Source organism: Oryctolagus cuniculus, chromosome 5, assembly GCF_051225735.1.
Source record: "Oryctolagus cuniculus isolate XC-2025 breed Fujian yellow rabbit chromosome 5, ASM5122573v1, whole genome shotgun sequence".
Taxonomy (NCBI): domain Eukaryota; kingdom Metazoa; phylum Chordata; class Mammalia; order Lagomorpha; family Leporidae; genus Oryctolagus; species Oryctolagus cuniculus.
In genome coordinates this window covers 138,756,322-138,772,926 of record NC_142871.1, presented here as the reverse complement: position 1 = coordinate 138,772,926, position 16,605 = coordinate 138,756,322, and the positions used below count along the sequence as shown (strand labels likewise).

General features: G+C 64.5%; 2 protein-coding genes across 10 annotated transcripts in view; one reads left to right on the top strand and one right to left on the bottom strand.

Moving 5' to 3' along the window:
- The first annotated feature begins 1,016 nt into the window (after positions 1-1,016).
- On the top strand, positions 1,017-3,854 carry CYP21A2 (cytochrome P450 family 21 subfamily A member 2). The gene is made up of 10 exons (XM_089334237.1): positions 1,017-1,251; positions 1,337-1,426; positions 1,540-1,694; positions 1,779-1,874; positions 1,956-2,057; positions 2,145-2,231; positions 2,319-2,519; positions 2,666-2,844; positions 2,921-3,024; positions 3,117-3,854. The coding sequence occupies exons 1-10, from the start codon at positions 1,050-1,052 to the stop codon at positions 3,380-3,382; spliced, it is 1,482 nt and encodes a 493-aa protein (XP_089190363.1). The 5' UTR covers positions 1,017-1,049; the 3' UTR covers positions 3,383-3,854.
- Positions 3,408-16,605, bottom strand: part of TNXB (tenascin XB) — a 59,090-nt gene continuing 45,892 nt past the window's right edge. For 4 of the 9 annotated variants that reach the window (XM_089334222.1, XM_089334226.1, XM_089334229.1 and 1 more), the window contains 22 exons: positions 15,755-16,078; positions 15,018-15,368; positions 14,280-14,630; positions 12,405-12,728; positions 11,668-12,018; positions 10,907-11,257; positions 10,121-10,408; positions 9,524-9,802; positions 8,391-8,678; positions 7,121-7,480; positions 6,541-6,876; positions 6,191-6,313; positions 5,924-6,067; positions 5,626-5,745; positions 5,387-5,530; positions 5,158-5,288; positions 4,902-5,034; positions 4,660-4,811; positions 4,472-4,568; positions 4,212-4,373; positions 3,972-4,135; positions 3,408-3,684 (listed from right to left, as the gene is read on the bottom strand). In XM_089334222.1, coding sequence (XP_089190348.1) covers positions 3,583-3,684; positions 3,972-4,135; positions 4,212-4,373; positions 4,472-4,568; positions 4,660-4,811; positions 4,902-5,034; positions 5,158-5,288; positions 5,387-5,530; positions 5,626-5,745; positions 5,924-6,067; positions 6,191-6,313; positions 6,541-6,876; positions 7,121-7,480; positions 8,391-8,678; positions 9,524-9,802; positions 10,121-10,408; positions 10,907-11,257; positions 11,668-12,018; positions 12,405-12,728; positions 14,280-14,630; positions 15,018-15,368; positions 15,755-16,078 — 5,075 coding nt within the window. In that variant the 3' untranslated portion in view covers positions 3,408-3,582. The remainder of the gene's footprint in view (positions 3,685-3,971; positions 4,136-4,211; positions 4,374-4,471; positions 4,569-4,659; positions 4,812-4,901; positions 5,035-5,157; positions 5,289-5,386; positions 5,531-5,625; positions 5,746-5,923; positions 6,068-6,190; positions 6,314-6,540; positions 6,877-7,120; positions 7,481-8,390; positions 8,679-9,523; positions 9,803-10,120; positions 10,409-10,906; positions 11,258-11,667; positions 12,019-12,404; positions 12,729-14,279; positions 14,631-15,017; positions 15,369-15,754; positions 16,079-16,605) is intronic. The other 5 variants (XM_089334227.1, XM_089334228.1, XM_089334230.1 and 2 more) reach the window with 3 other exon arrangements.

Genomic DNA, 16,605 nt, shown 5'->3' with positions numbered 1-16,605 from the left:
GTTCCTGGTGATTAAAGGTTCAGATTCTACAGCCAGATCGGGAGAAATGAATCCTGGCTCTGCCCCTTCCTAGCTGTGCTCTTGGGCCAGTCACTCGCCCCTCACCTCATGGTCCCCATCCACTAAATGGGGACAGTACTAGTGTTGCATACACAGTGCAGCTTGGAAGGGTTGAGTGAATACAGGCAAAGCACTTAGAACAGTGTTGTGCTGGGTGGCCAGTGCCCCAAAATGGGGCACCATGTAATACTTTGTTTTTGGGACACTTTGCAGAATGAAAAAGGGCACTATTCATATTTTCCCTGGAATGACAGGCAAGCAAGACCAATCCGTAAGTTTAAGAAAATGCAACAAAGCAAACAGGCAGGCATTTGGTCTAGTGGCTGACACCCACCCGTGTGCCATATTGGAGTGTTGGGGTTTGACGCCTGGCTGCACTTCCTGATCACAGCTCCCTGCTCACGCGGACTCTGAGAGGCAGCAGGTGACGGCTCAGCTAGGAAACCTGTACTATGTTCTCGGACGCAGGCTCTCGCCCCACCAGCCCCAGCTGTTGTGGCATTTGCAGAGCAAATCAGCAGAAGGGCTCTTTTTCTCTCTGCCCCTCAAGTAAAAAGCAAGCAAATGAAAACCCCGGACAGATCCCTTCCATCTTGTGTGCTCTTCAGGCACTCCCGGAGGGCACGTCCGACAGGGACCACCGAGCCTCATGCGAGCAATTTCGGGGTGCGGTGGGAGAGGGAGACGGCCCGGGCTGGCAGGTGGACGCGCTGGCCCCCGTGGCCAACATGGAGCTGGAAAGTTAATGCTGGCGGCACAAGAAAGGTCAGGGTCGCCTTTCCCTTTTCTTCTTGATGGATGGTCCACGCTTTGAAATGGGGACTGTCCAAGGCCAATGAAACTGGCACCATTCCAGGAAATTGCCACTCTGTGGGCGGGACAATGACAAGGGACTGGAGGGCAGGGGTGAAGCCCAGGCAAGAGGAGGAACGGCCAGGGCCCAGGAGTTATAAGTGGCTGTGCCACGGCCTCTGCGTGGCTCCCCAGCCATGCTGCTCCTTGGGTTGCTGCTGCTGCTGGCCCTGCTGGCTGCTGCCCGCCTGCTGTGGGGCCAGTGGAAGCTCAGGAGCCTCCACCTCCCACCTCTTGTCCCAGGTTTCCTGCACCTGCTGCAACCCAACCTCCCCATCTATCTACTTGGCCTAGCTCAGAAATTCGGGCCAATCTATAGGCTCCGCTTCGGGCTGCAAGGTGAGAGCCCCTTCCCTCCCCAGGCCCGCCCTGGGAGGGCCAGCAGAGTCCTCTCGCTGCTAACACCACTCTGGCTCTTCCCCAGATGTGGTGGTGTTGAACAGTAAGAGGACCATTGAGGAAGCCATGATCAAAAAGTGGGTGGACTTTGCCGGCAGACCCCCTGCGCCGAGCTGTAAGGGCTGCATGCGTTTCTTGGGGGCAGAATAAGGGGCTGGGGGCGGCAGGTGGTCAGGCCCTTGGCTGCCTTGGGCACCTCCCACTGGCCGCCCCCACATCCGTCCACAGACAAGCTGATATGTGAGCACTACCCGGACCTGTCGCTAGGGGACTACTCCCTGCTCTGGAAAGCCCACAAGAAACTGGCGCGCTCGGCCCTGCTGCTGGGCATCCACGACTCCATGGAGCCGCTGGTGGAGCAGCTAGCCCAAGAGTTCTGCGAGGTGAGGCGGGGCTCCAGGGCGCCGTAGGCCCCGCCCCCCGGCGGCGCCCCGCCCCCGGCCTGCTTAGCACCTGCTCCTCCACAGCGCCTGAGAGCCCAGGCCGGCGCCCCCGTGGCCATCCAGGAAGAATTCTCTTTCCTCACCTGCAGCATCATCTGTTCCCTCACCTTCGGAGACAAGGTCACCCCTCGGGCTCCGCCCCTCGGCCCCTCCCCTCCCCCCTCGGGCCCGACCTGAAAGGGTCCCCTCATTCCCTGTCAGGAGGACACCTTGGTGTGGACCGTTTACAACAACGTCCAGGACTTGCTGAAGGCCTGGGGCCACTGGTCCGTCCAAATGTTGGACATGGTTCCCTTTCTCAGGGTGAGGAGGTGAGCCCTGGGAGGAGGGGAGGGGCTGGAGGAAGGGGCCCCACCCCCGGCAGCCATACTCTCGGTGGCCCCGCCCCAGTTCTTCCCCAACCCAGGCGTGTGGAGGCTGAAGCAGGTCTTAGAGCACAGGGACCGCATCGTGGAGCGGCAGCTGAGACGGCACAAGGTGGGCGCTGCTGGGGCAGGGGCGGGGCTCCGGCGTCGCCTGCTTGCGGGGCATCCCCCCCATACCTCTCTCCCGCTGCCCCCACAGGAGAGCCTGGAGGCCGGCCGGTGCAGGGACATGATGGACTACATGCTCCACGGGGTGGGCCGGCAGAGAGAGGAGCAGGGCCCCGGACAGCTCGTGGAAGGTCACGTGCACATGGCCGTGGTGGACCTTTTCATTGGCGGCACCGAGACCACGGCCATCACCCTCTCCTGGGCTGTGGCGTTCTTGCTTCACCACCCTGAGGTGCACCCTGGGGCCAGGCCAAAGGCTCCTTCCTGGAAGCCTGTCTAGGGGCCGCCTTCCTGCAGTCAGCATGAAGGCCGGGCTGGGGCCGGGGGTGGCTGGGGCAGGGCCTGGCCACTGGACTCCAGCCTTGTCCCCATTTCCAGATTCAACGGCGGCTGCAGGAGGAGCTGGACCTCGAGCTGGGCCCCGATGCTGCGGGCTCCCGGGTCTCCTACAAGGAACGGGCGCGGCTGCCCTTGCTCAATGCCACCATTGCGGAGGTGCTGCGCCTGAGGCCCGTGGTGCCCTTGGCCTTGCCGCACCGCACTACACGGCCCAGCAGGTGACCCCCGAGGCTCAGGGCCCGGTGAGGAACGCCCAGCTCATCCGGGCCAGCCTCTGACTCCGTCCTCCTGCAGCATCTCGGGCTACGACATCCCTGAGGGCACGGTCATCATCCCCAACCTCCAGGGCGCCCAGCTCGACGAGACTGTCTGGGAGCAGCCCCACAAGTTCTCCCCGGGTACGCAAGGGCGGCTGGGTGCCTGGGCTCGGAGGTGGGCCCCACGGCTGCTGCACACCCAACCCCTGCCCTTTCTGTCCATTGCCCCACAGACCGCTTCCTGGAGCCAGGCAAGAGCCCCAGGCTGCTGGCTTTCGGCTGCGGGGCGCGCTTGTGCCTGGGAGAACCGCTGGCGCGCCTGGAGCTCTTCGTGGTGCTGGCGCGGCTGCTCCAGGCCTTCACGCTGCTGCCGCCCGCGGGCGCCCTGCCCTCTCTGCAGCCGCTGTCCTGCAGCGGCGTCAACCTCCTGATGCAGCCTTTTCAGGTGCAGCTGCAGCCCCGTGGCCCGGGTGCCGCGAGCCTGGGCCAGGGTCAGTGACCGGGTAGGACCAGTGCCAGCCGCGTGCCTCAGTTTCTCCTTTATTGCTCCTGTACAAACCCTCCCCTCCCCCCTGTAAACATGGTGCTGTGAGATCGCGGGCAGAGAAGGTTTTTCCGGGCAGCCCCGGCTCCTCCTCTCTCGCGCGCGACCCCTCAGTGCTCGGCCGTCACACCGGGGTGCGAGAGGCGGGCCGCGGCTCAGCCGCCCTCTGCTGGCGACCGGTAGCTTCTTGGTCTCAGCTTCATTTCCGTGAAGGGCACCGAGAAGTCGAAGCCCTTCCAGTGGTACCAGCTCACTCCCTGGAAGAGGGTGGTCCCGGGTGCGGAGGTCAAAGCTGGGCCTCACCGCTGCCCGAGCCCGCCCCATAGGAAAGCAGCCGACCCCCCGCCCCTGTAACCCCCACCGCAAAGGACTGAGGCTGGATCCTGCGCGGGCCCTGCCCATCCAATAAACCCTCTGCTCACGGGAACCCAGCTGGGGCGGCATTATTAACCCATTCCCAGGCGACGCTGGGGCGCAGGCCTGTGCGGTCACATCACAGGGCTCAAGGCCGCTCGGCGGCCCCCCAACCACCCTACCCCCTCACCTGGTGGTCCACGATGCTCCCGTAGAGCCCGTTGAGGTTGGCGTAGTGGCAGTTCCGGTACCACCAGGCCCCGCGGTAGGAGACAGCGCAGGAGATGAGCAAGTTGTTGGGGTCTCGATCCCGGGCGGAAAAGACGCTGCCGCTGTGGTAGCTCATGGAGTCCCCTGCGCAGGGCGAGGGAAGGTGCGGTGAGGGCCTCGCCTGTCGGGCCCGCCCGCGCGGCCCCGGGCCCGCCCTTACCTGCAGTGCCCCGGTAGCCCTCCAGGTGGAGGCGGTAGTGCTCGGCAGCCGAGTCCACGCGGAAGGAGTCGTACTGCGCGTACACGGCCTCATCCCCCGCCCGCAGGTCCACGCGCATGGAGTAGTCGCCCGCCTGCGTCAGGCTGTGCAGGGCCTCGTTGCCTGAGAGCGGGCGGGGGGGTTGTGTCCTTGTCAGGGTCCTGGGGGCCACAGGACAGCCCCATCCCCTCCCTAGTCCCGCAACCCTGTGAGGCACTGACCCAGCCAGAACTCCCCAGAGATGTTCCCAAAACCGTGGGCGTAGTCTTCCCAGTCCCTCCAGAAGTCCGTCTGTCCGTCCATGCGGCGCTGGAACACCTAGGAAGCAGGTAGGGGGCGCTGTGAGCCTCTGGCTGCGCAGCTGCAGCCACGGCCCTGCACAGACGGGGAGCCCGCGGCCGCCACCCACCAGCCAGCCGCCGCCATCAGTCTCCATGTCGCAGAACACGTCCAGGGGCCGCTCGCGGTTGCCGTTGAGGAAGATGGTGGTGGTCCCTGAGGAGCCGACGCCGTTCTGCATCTCCTCGATGCAGTCTCTGGGGAAGGGGATCCGAAGCCCGCCTGGGGAGGGAGCATGGGGGCTGGTCCGCTAGCCACGCCCAAGAGCCCCGCCGCCCACCCAGCCCTGAGCTCGGGCCTCAGCCCCGGTACCGGTGGTGAAGGAGGTGGACAAGGGCGGTGTCAGGCTCTGGCCCCACATGGCGTGGAGCCGCACGTTGTACAGGGTGGAAGGAAACAGGCCGAGGAGCTGGTGCGAGGTGACCCCTCCCGGGAGCAGGATCTCCTGTGGCACAGATAAGGGGTGGGTTGGGGGCCGGGAGGTGGAGACCCTCCCAGGGGAGCCAGAGCAGCACCTCTGGAATTAGCTCAGGGTGCAGAGTTGGCCACTGGGTGGGGGCGGAGGCACCTGGGTCTGTTCTCCAGGGGTGTCCAAGCTGAGTAGGTAGCCTGTGGGTGGGACTTGGGGTTCAGTCCAAGTGAGCAAGGCCGTGCGAGGGGTCACCTCCTTGGCCTCCAGGTCTTGGGGGGCCTTCAATCCTGGTGGGGGACGGTGGCGAGACAGGCTGGATTCTGAGGCCCTTCCTGGCCCCCTCAAACCTCTCCTCCCCCGTCCTGCACGGCCTCCCGGGCCACACCTGTGGTGAAGGAAATGCTAGCCGGGGAGGTGAAGTTGGGGCCCCGCAGGCCACGCACGGTGGCCGTGTAGTTCATGTGGAGTTCGAGGTCCTGCAGTGGGTAGTCCACAGCGCTGCCTGGGGCTGAAGCCTGGAGGGACGGGGCTGCAAGGGGAGTGGGCATCAGCTCCGCCCCCTCCGTGCCTCCCACTCCCACCCCGCCCACAGAGCAAGTCCTTGACAGTCTCCACCCTGCTCACCCCCGGGCGCTGTGACCCGGACGTTGTATTTGTCCACTGGGGCCTGTGGGGGCTTCCAGTGCAGCAGGGCAGATCCGTCGGTTAAGTTCAGGGCACGGAGCTGAGTAGGGCCGTCGGGAGCTGGAAGAGGGTAGGGGACTCAGTGGGGTCCCTGCTGTTCTCCCCACCCCTGGCCTTCCCAGCCCCGCCAGGCCTCTGGTCTGCAGAAGGAGCCTCCAGCGCCTCCCTGTCTGCCTCCCGGTTCACCCTCGTTTTCTCGGGCCCCCTGCTTCCTGCCCCAGGCCCCAGTCCATCTCACCCGTGGTGAGGAAGCCTGTGAGAGGCTCACTCTCCTCGAAGCCGCGGACGGATACCACGGTCACCTCGTAGCGAGTGCCTGGCGCCAGCCCCTGGAGTTGATGGGTCTCAGCCCGGCCGTCCACCTGCACACTCTGTGGCTCCCCTGAAAACACAGTGGGGGCTGGGAAGCTGCCCAGGGAACCCCAGAGCAGCAGGAGGATGGGCAGAGCGCAGGGGGCAGGGGAACCGACAGCAAACAAGGAGAGGGGCAAAAAAAGGGGGTCACCTCCGTCCGCCAGCTGGTAGGAAACTTTGAAGCTGTCCACCCTAGAGGGCGGGGGCAACCAGGTGACCTTGGCTGAGGTCTCTCTGATGTCAGTGAATTGGAGGTCACGGGGGCTCTCCAGAACTGGGGACGGGGACAAGGCATGAGGGTGGGGAACAGGGGCGGGGCTGCCGTCCAGCGCCAACACCCCTCCGGTCTCTCCCACCCCCTTTCCCTAGGCCCTGGGAAAGGAAGTCACCTGTAGATTCCTCCAAGCCCCACCCCTCCCCTACTCTGGCTGAGGCGCTAGGTGGTGCAGAGTACAAAGGCCCCACTGTGGGGCGCTGTGCCTAGCTTGGGGCAGTCCTCACCTGGGCTGAGGGTGCGGGCGGTGCCCTGGATGCTGTCGGCCTTGTACGGCCCCCGCAGCCCGTACAGCGTTAGGCTGTACAGGGTGCCGGGCCGCAGGTCCCGGAGCACGGCCGAGCGCCGCGTGCCCGGCACCATCAGCTCCCGCTGCAGCAGAGGTCGCAGGTGCGGCTCCAGGGTGCTCGGCGAGGGGACCCCGAAGCGGAGCAGGAAGGAGTCAAAGGCCCCGAGTGGGGCCTCCCAGTTGAGCCGCAGTGAACTGGTGGTCACATCGGTCACCGACAACTGGGACAGACGGGGCCCCAGTACCCCTGGGGTCTGACCAGCAGGAGCTGGCCCTGCACAGAGAGGGTGGGAGGGAAGGGTTTGCAGACTGAGGGGCAGGTCTCGCCCAGCCGACCGTCACCCTGCCCTGGCCCTCCTTCCCCATCTGTAAGGCGGAGCTAACGTGCAAGCACAGGCTGACGATGGCAGCCTCAGGTGGGTCCCCTTCCTCCTCCTCATGCTCCTCCTATGATCACCACTTCTGGGCACCCCCAGGCCTCCTTCCCGACTGCAGACAAGAGGCCAGGCCTCGCGCACCTGTGGTGCCCTCCACTGAGAGGGGTCCCAGGCGCATCCCTTCATGGAGCCCGTAGAGGAAGAACTTGTAGGTGGTGCTGGGCTCCAGGGCCGTGATGAGGACCTCGTTCTGGTCGCTGTCCACCAGCAAGGCCTGGGGCTGCCCCTCTGCGTCCTGATACTGGACCACGAAAGAGTCGAAGGGGCCCTGGGCCACACTCCACGAGAGGCGCAGGGAGTCGGGGGCTGTATCAGTCACCGCCAGCTCCCCCAGGCGGAGCTCTTCACGGTGCTCAGGGGTCTCAGGGGTCTCGGGGGCCGGTGTGTCCTCGTCGGGGGCCGGTGTGTCCTCGTCGGGGGCTGGTGTGTCCTCCTCGGGGGCTGCGTGGGAGAAGCCCAGGGAAGGAGCTGAGCTGGGGGTGTCACGGGGCCTTCCCCGTCCCATCTTACTCCCCAAAGAGGGAAACCGGGGCTCCTAGGGCTGGCCCAAGGCTGGGGCGGGGACTACCCAGGGCCTCTTGGCAGTCAGGTGGAGAGGAGGGAGCCAGGACCTTCCAATAGTTTCCTCCTCGAGAATTGAGCACAATCCTGCTTTGGCACTGACTCCCCCTGCTTCCCTGGGGCCTCTCTGAGCTCCAACACTGTGGCCTGTCTCCTGCTCCAGAGGCTACTGTGGCCCCTTACTCCTCCATGGGCTCCTGGGTGACATCTGGGTCAGGCTTGTTTTCCCTTCCCTGACCCCAGGGTCCCCGACTTCCAGCCCACCCTGGACACCTGCACCTGTCCCCCACCCCGGGACACCTGTGCTGACGGCCTCAGCAGCCACTGAGCTTGGGGCCCTGGCTCCGAGGTGAGGGGGTGCTGGCTGGTGAGTGTGGCAGGCCGGCCACACGGCAGCACCATCCCAGTCCCGGGCTCTGGCCAGGCTGCCCTCGGGGGCTGTTGGCAGCTTCGATGAGAGGAGTCTATCGCATAAATGCAGCCATTTCTCCAGCCTCTGTGTCCCTGCCCACTGCCCGTCCCAGTGATTTTCCGCTTGAGAGAGCACCCCTGAATCACCCACAGGAGCAGATTTGCCCTGATTTGGGCAAGGACCCCCAGCAGGGTGGGGAGGAGGCGCTAAGACGCTGAGCAGTGCGTGGTGACGGGGCAGAGAGCCAAGGCCAGGAGGCCACGGGGCCTCGCCCAGCCTAGTCCGGGATCAACCAGGGCTGACGTGGCCGTGAGCTCCTCCTCCTGGCCCCCGCTGCCCGCTCCTGCCAGTCCTGCTTCTTCGGCCTGCTTGCCTCACCTGTCACTCCCAGGGCTGAGATGGGGCCCAGGCGCTTCCCTCGGAGGAGCCCGTAGAGGAGGAACTTGTATCTCCTGCCCGGCGCCAGGCCCTCTATGGTGGCCTCCCGCTGGTCCGCAGCCACAGGCACTGCCTGCGGCTGCCTGTCTGCGTCCCTGTACTGGATCACGAAGGCATCAAAGCGGCCCTGGGTCACCGTCCACGCCAGGCGCAGGGAGTCCACGCTCTCGTCCGTCACTGCCAGCTCGCCCAGGCGGGGTGGGGGCTGCGGCTCCTCCTCCAGGGGTGCTGCGGGGAGGGTAGGGGTGCTCTCAGGCGGGCACCGAGCCAGCTGCCAGGGGCTGGGAAGGGCCCTGGGTGGCACAGACAGACAGGCAGGACTACCCCTGGGGTGTGAGAGCCTTGTCTCCTCTCTGGAGGCCACTGCCCAACTCCCTCCCGCCCCTGAGGGTGGAGAGGGGGCCTGCACTGCCCCTGACCCAGAGACACCACAAACAGAGCTGGGCTGGCAGCTCACGGGCTCCCAGTGCCGGCCATGACAGCACCCCCCCACTCCCTGGGCCATCATCACAGACCACCCCCTCCACCTGCTGCCCCAGGGCAAGGTTGGAGAGAAGCCAGGGGCAAGCAACTGAAGGGCCCGGCCCAGGTTGGGTATGTGCAGAAGTGGGGGATCCGGTCCCCACAGTGGGGCTTTGGGGAACAATTACGGGCCCCCACTGGCTGGCTGCTTTGTCCTCTGGCCAAGGTGACTCATGGTCTGGGGAGCGGGCGAGGGTCAGTGACCCACCCCACCCCTTCCTCCAGGGGGCTGAGTCATGGGCACGACAATGACAGTGGATTTTTCCAGTCTTTCTGCAGCCAAGCCTCCCCTTATTTTCCATCTCTTGCCTCCGAGGTGGATGGGCACCCTTGCTGAGTGCCAGCGGGTGGTGTTTGCCCCTGCTGGGCCGGGGAGAGGCAGCTTGGGGAGCGAGGCAGGGATGGGTGTGCCCTTTGCTGCCTGTGACCTCAGGGAGCACACGAGATGTGGCGCCTGGGCCTGCCCTGTGCTTTTGCTGTTATGGTTGTATGCTAGGGCTGAAGGCAGGAGCCATTTCATGGGGCGGCCATGGGGGCAGCACCCCGCTCACCCGTGGTGCCGTCGGCAGAGAGGGGGCCCAGCCGCTTCCTGCCCGCCAGGCCATAGAGCAGGAACCTGTACTTCCTACTGGGCTCCAGGCCGTGGACGGTGAGTTCGCGCTGGTCTGCAGCCACGGGCACCATTTGCAGCTGGCCAGCTCTGTCCTTGTGCTGGACCACAAAGGAGTCGAATTCACCCTCGGGGACCGTCCAGGAGAGGTGCACAGAGTCAGCAGTTGTGTCTGTCACGGTCAGCTCCCCCAGGCGGGGAGAGGGCTTCGTATCTGCGGCTGAAAAGAGAGGGAGGGGCGTGGAGGGTAACAGAGACCATGACAGCCATGGAGGCTGCCCAGCTGCCTCCCTGGGCTGTGGCTCTGGGAGCCGAGAGGGGGGCTGGGGCAGGGAAAAAGAGGAGCCGGGCAAGAAAGCAAGTGCCCCCTGGGATGAAGGGAGAGGAAGGGAGCAGGATGAGAATGAGGGGGAAAGGAGTGCTCAGGGCTGGATTTCACTGGACTCCAATAAACCGATGTGGGAGCCTGGGGCCCAGGAACATGCAATTCCAACTGACGCCACCAGGGGGCAAAGGGTAGCCTCCAGCCCTCACTCACCAGTTTTTGCATCCACAGACACTGGGCCATGGCGTTTCCCATCTTGGAGTCCAAACAGAAGGAACTTGTACTTGCGGGCCGGCTCCAGCCCCGAGACAGTGACCTCACGGAGGTCTCTGCTTGCTGGCACTGACTGCGGCTGTCCCTGTGCATCCTTGTATTGGACCAGGAAGGAGTCGAAGGGACCCTGGGCCACCGTCCAGGAGAGGTGCACGGCATCTGAGCTCACTGTTCCCACAGACAGCTCCCCCAGGCGGGGCTCCAAGGGAGGCTGTGTGGGCAAGGGGGCTGGAACACAGCAGAGGAGGTGAACCGGTCTGGAACCTGCCACCAGAGGGAGTGCCTTCCCCAGGCTGTGCACCCAACATTTCCCAGCAGCCTTTGCTAAAGTGCTGCAGCTGGCCACGCGCTGGGGAGAGAAGCAGGTGCCCTTATGACTAGCACCGATCTTGTAGGGATCGAGGCACAGAGGGGTTAGGAAACGCCTGTGACGCCGGGCAGGACTTTTGGAGGCAGACTCAGCCCCAGGGAGCCATGCCCTCCTGAATCTGCTGAGTTCCCAAAATCTTCCAGAACAGAAGCACAGAACGTAAGGAAGGAGCAACAGAGCAAGACCAGGGTGAGAGCAGGGTTCCAGCGGAGTCCCCCTTCATGCACAGCCAGGGAAAGCATGAGGCAGGATCCTTAGCAGCATTAGAGAAAAGAGAGGAATGCAAGAGCCGCTGTCAGGGAAGAAGCAGTGAGCAACAGGAGGAAACCAGGGGTCAGATGTCGCCCCTCACTCACCGGTCATGCCCACGGTGGACACGGGGCCCACGCGCCGGCCCTCGTGCAGGCCGTACAGGTGCATCTTGTACTTGCGTCCCGCCTCCAGGCCCCACACGGTCACCTCGCTCTCCTCACCCCCGACTCGCACCACTTGGGGCCGCCCGTCCCTGTCCTTGTACTGGACGCTGAAGGAGTCGAAGTGGCCCTGGGGGACGGTCCAGGAGAGGCCCAGCGAGTCCGGGGACGATGCTGTCACCGTCAGCTCCCCCAGGAGGGGCTCCTCGGGGGGCTCTGGGGCCTCCGTGCTGGGCTCTGTGGGGCTGGGGGTCTCATCCACCTCTGTGGGGGCGGGGGTTTCTTCTTCTGCAGCTGAGAAGGGGAGACAGGGAGGTGAGGCAGGGCTCCTGGGACAAGTCCTGGAGTCTTGGGGACAAGGAGAGGGAGCCACGGCCACGACTGGGGTCCTGAGGTCACTTCCAGGCAGCCTGTCCTTGGGGCTGGAATCCAGCTCGACTGACAGCTAACAGACACACTCCTGCTCCAGGTCACCCGTGGGGAACCCGGGGTAGCCACCAGCACAGCAGTGCTCCCCACAACTCCTCATGCCCAGGAGGGGGCAGAGCTGAACCCACAGGAAGGCATAACAGGGCCAGGGCCACAGCCACAGCAGGGCCGTGGTCACCACCCAGTCCCCAGCACCGTTCCCTGCTCAGCCATCAGCAAATAGCAAGAGGCAGAAACTCCTCAAGGTGCCCCCGGGGCTCCCAGCGTCCACTCACCTGTCACCCCGATGGCAGACACGGGCCCCACACGCCGGCCCTCGTGCAGGCCGTACAGGTGCATCTTGTACTTGCGCCCCGGCTCCAGGCCCCACACGGTCACCTCGCTCTCCTCACCCCCGACTCGCACCACTTGGGGCCGCCCGTCCCTGTCCTTGTACTGGACGCTGAAGGAGTCGAAGTGGCCCTGGGGGACGGTCCAGGAGAGGCCCAGCGAGTCCGGGGACGATGCTGTCACCGTCAGCTCCCCCAGGAGGGGCTCCTCGGGGGGCTCTGGGGCCTCCGTGCTGGGCTCTGTGGGGCTGGGGGTCTCATCCACCTCTGTGGGGGCGGGGGTTTCTTCTTCTGCAGCTGAGAAGGGGAGACAGGAGGTGAGGCAGGGCTCCTGGGACAAGTCCTGGAGTCTTGGGGACAAGGAGGGGGATCTATGGCCACGGCTGGGGTCCTGAGGTCACTTCTGAGCAGCCTGTCCTTGGGGCTGGAATCCAGCTTGGCTGACAGCTAACAGACACACCCAAGTCCAAGGTCAGTTGTGGGGAATCTGGGGCAGCACAGCCCTTCCCTGCCCAGGAGGGGGCAGAGCTGAACCCACAGGAAGGCATAATAGGGCCAGGGCCACAGGCACAGCAGGGCCTTGGTCACCACCCAGTCCCCAGCACCGTTCCCCGCTCAGCCATCAGCAAATAGCAAGAGGCCAAGCCTCCCCATGGCCACCGGGGCTCCCAGCATCCACTCACCTGTCACCCCGACAGCAGACACGGGCCCCACACGCTGGCCCCCGTGGAAGCCATACAGGTTCATCTTGTACTTGTGGTCCGGCTCCAGGCCCGAGATGGTGACGGCGTCCTCGTGCCCCGGCACCCGCACTGCCTTGGGCTGCCCATCCCCGTTCTTGTACTGGACCAGGAAGTGGTCAAAGTGGCCCTCGGGGACCGTCCAGGACAGGCTCAGGGAGTCGGGGGTGGCGTCTGTCACGGCCAGCTGCCCCAGGCGCGGCTTGGTGGGGGGCTCAGGGGTGGTGGTGGGAGGGGCCTGAATGGTCACAGCTTCAGCCTCCGGAGCTGGACATGGAGACAATCAGGCTCTCAGCAGACTGGTGCATCATGGGACAGCAAGCTGGGCAGAATGCCACGGCCCTGTGCTCCCACACACCTCCCTCCACCCCTTCCCTGTCACCCTTCCTAGGCCCTCATCCTGACTGCCCTGCACTGGCCCACACCCAGCACTCACGTGAGGGCTCCTGGCTTCCAGCTCCTACCTCAGTCTCCAAGGCAGGCAGTATGTGGACCCGGCCCTCCCCAATGGCCCCACTCAGAGCGGGTCCTATTCGTCCTCCCAGTCCTGGGCCTCCCTCCCAGCCCTGCAGCCCCATGGCCTCTCCCTGCAGGCTCCCTCCCTCCTGCTCTCCATACAGCCTCCAGGGCAGGGCTGAGCTCTGTGCAGGTGCCTCTGATGGGGCCACTGCTCACACTGGAGACCCCCTCAGGGGCCACACTGTTTCCTGCCTCCCACGCTTGCACAGGGGACACTGGTCTGACACATCGGCTTCTTTCTAAAGCTGTACCCAAGCTAACTCTGCCCAACCTCGGTCTCAGCTCTCCTTTGGGCGCCATTGACTAGGCTGCTTGGAGCATCCATCCTCTGTCCTTGCCTGGTCCCCAGCTTTGCTGTCACAAGTTCATCTCCGTGGCTGTATCTGCCGTCTCACAGGCCGCCTGCCTACTGTCATGAGTCCCTGTAGGTCAAGAACTTCCCCCACTGGGACGGCAACATCAGCACAGGATCCCTGCCTGCAACCCTGACCTCAGTGAGGTCATGTTAACAGCTCTGCATCCACTGTGGGCGGAGCTACCCTATGCAAATACAGTCTTCGGTTTGTACACAAGCACCGGGGCAGCTGGAAGCTACCAGCAACCCAAGTGACCACTATTGATTAAAGGGAAAAGCGGAGCCAGTGCATGTGTCGGAGGGACGGTCACCCAGCCTCGGGGAGGACTGCACTGCTGACAGATGCCACAGCTCGGCTGCACCTGCCAGACCCTCCATAGACTGCCGGAAGTGAGACACAGGAAGAACCAGTGCTGCTTTCCACTGGATGTCGAGAACTTACAGAGAAAGCAGAACGGTGGCTGCCAGGGGGCGAGGCGGAGGGAAAACGAGTTATTGATTAATTGTTATAAAATTTCAATTTGGAAAGACCAGGAGCTGTGGACAAGGATGATGGTGGAGGAGGGGGCTTCAAAATGCTCACAGACAATGCAGGTTACCTCTTCCTTCCAGCTCCCCCCCAACCCCACGCTCGTCAGTACCCCCGGCACACAGCCACTCACTATACACTTAGAAGTGGTAAATGTTATCACCCACGCTTTACCACATGAAAAATCCAGAGAGTGTGGCATGAGGAGCAGGGATGGCAGCGAGAGAATCTTGCTTACATGCAGGTCCCGGAGCAGAGCTGCACAGGCCACGTGTGCCTTCTAACAAAAACCACAGAACCCGGCCTTGCAGAAGTGGCCATGATGTTGACAGTACTGATGCTTTCATGAAGGTAGAGGAACCCGAACCGTCGAGGACTGTCTTCCCCACCCTGCTCTACCCTCACAGCCACTCACCAGTCACGCCCACGGTGGACACGGGGCCCACGCGCCGGCCCTCGTGCAGGCCATACAGGTGCATCTTGTACTTGCGTCCCGGCTCCAGGCCCCACACGGTCACCTCGCTCTCCTCGCCCCCGACTCGCACCACTTGGGGCCGCCCGTCCCTGTCCTTGTACTGGACGCTGAAGGAGTCGAAGTGGCCCTGGGGGACGGTCCAGGAGAGGCCCAGCGAGTCCGGGGACGATGCTGTCACCGTCAGCTCCCCAAGAAGGGGCTCCTCGGGGGGCTCTGGGGCCTCCGTGCTGGGCTCTGTGGGGCTGGGGGTCTCATCCACCTCTGTGGGGGCGGGGGTCTCTTCTTCTGCAGCTGAGAAGGGGAGACAGGGAGGTGAGGCAGGGCTCCTGGGACACGTCCTGGAGTCTTGGGGACAAGGAGGGGGATCTATGGCCACGACTGGGGTCCTGAGGTCACTTCTGAGCAGCCTGTCCTTGGGGCTGGAATCCAGCTTGGCTGACAGCTAACAGACACGCCCAAGTCCATGGTCAGTTGTGGGGAATCTGGGGCAGCACAGCCCTTCCCTGCCCAGGAGGGGGCAGAGCTGAACCCACAGGAAGGCATAACAGGGCCAGGGCCACAGGCACAGCAGGGCCTTGGTCACTACCCAGTCCCCAGCACCATTCCCTGCTCAGCCATCAGCAAATAGCAAGAGGCCAAGCCTCCCCATGGCCACCGGGGCTCCCAGCATCCACTCACCTGTCACCCCGACAGCAGACACGGGCCCCACACGCTGGCCCCCGTGGAAGCCATACAGGTTCATCTTGTACTTGCGCCCCGGCTCCAGGCCCCACACGGTCACCTCGCTCTCCTCGCCCCCGACTCGCACCACTTGGGGCCGCCCGTCCCTGTCCTTGTACTGGACGCTGAAGGAGTCGAAGTGGCCCTGGGGGACGGTCCAGGAGAGGCCCAGCGAGTCCGGGGACGATGCTGTCACCGTCAGCTCCCCCAGGAGGGGCTCCTCGGGGGGCTCTGGGGCCTCCGTGCTGGGCTCTGTGGGGCTGGGGGTCTCGTCCACCTCTGTGGGGGCGGGGGTCTCTTCCTCTGCAGCTGAGAAGGGGAGACAGGAGGTGAGGCAGGGCTCCTGGGACACGTCCTGGAGTCTTGGGGACAAGGAGGGGGATCTATGGCCACGACTGGGGTCCTGAGGTCACTTCCGAGCAGCCTGTCCTTGGGGCTGGAATCCAACTCGACTGACAGCTAACAGACACACTCCTGCTCCAGGTCACCCGTGGGGAACCCGGGGCAGCCACCAGCACAGCAGTTCTCCCCACAACCCCTCCCTGCCCAGGAGGGGGCAGAGCTGAACCCACAGGAAGGCACAAATGGGCCGTGATCACCGCCCAGTCCCCAGCACCGTTCCCCGCTCAGCCATCAGCAAGCAGCAAGAGGCAGAAACTCCCCAAGGTCCCCCGAGGCTCCCAGCATCCACTCACCCGTCACCCCGACAGCAGACACGGGCCCCACACGCTGGCCCCCGTGGAAGCCATACAGGTTCATCTTGTACTTGTGGTCCGGCTCCAGGCCCGAGATAGTGACGGCGTCCTCGTGCCCCGGCACCCGCACTGCCTTGGGCTGCCCGTCCCCGTTCTTGTACTGGACCAGGAAGTGGTCAAAGTGGCCCTCGGGGACCGTCCAGGACAGGCTCAGGGAGTCGGGGGTGGCGTCTGTCACGGCCAGCTGCCCCAGGCGCGGCTTGGTGGGGGGCTCAGGGGTGGTGGTGGGAGGGGCCTGAATGGTCACAGCTTCAGCCTCCGGAGCTGGACATGGAGACAATCAGGCTCTCAGCAGACTGGTGCATCATGGGACAGCAAGCTGGGCAGAATGCCACGGCCCTGTGCTCCCACACACCTCCCTCCACCCCTTCCCTGTCACCCTTCCTAGGCCCTCATCCTGACTGCCCTGCACTGGCCCACACCCAGCACTCACGTGAGGGCTCCTGGCCTCAGCTCCTACCTCAGTCTCCAAGGCAGGCAGTATGTGGACCCGGCCCTCCCCAGCCGCCCACTCAGAGCAGGTCCCACACTCCTTCCCAGTCCTGGGCCTCCCTCCCAGCCCTGCAGCCCCATGGCCTCTCCCTGCAGGCTCCCTCCCTCCTGCTCTCCATACAGCCTCCAGGGCAGGGCTGAGCTCTGTGCAGGTGCCTCTGATGGGGCCACTGCTCACATTGGAGACTCTGTCAGGGGCCCTTCCTTGGGCAGCCTGGCTAGGACATCCCTCCCCCACCCTGGCCTGGTCCCCAGACCGCTCATCCTCTCCCACTCTCTTACTTGCTTGGTTTCTGCCT

Excerpts from the sequence above, each read along its gene's own strand:
- CYP21A2 (XM_089334237.1), top strand. The coding sequence starts at position 1,050 with ATGCTGCTCCTTGGGTTGCTGCTGCTGCTGGCCCTGCTGGCTGCTGCC. Across the intron at positions 1,252-1,336 it reads GCTCCGCTTCGGGCTGCAAG|ATGTGGTGGTGTTGAACAGT; the intron begins GTGAGAGCCCCT and ends GCTCTTCCCCAG. Across the intron at positions 2,058-2,144 it reads ACATGGTTCCCTTTCTCAGG|TTCTTCCCCAACCCAGGCGT; the intron begins GTGAGGAGGTGA and ends GCCCCGCCCCAG.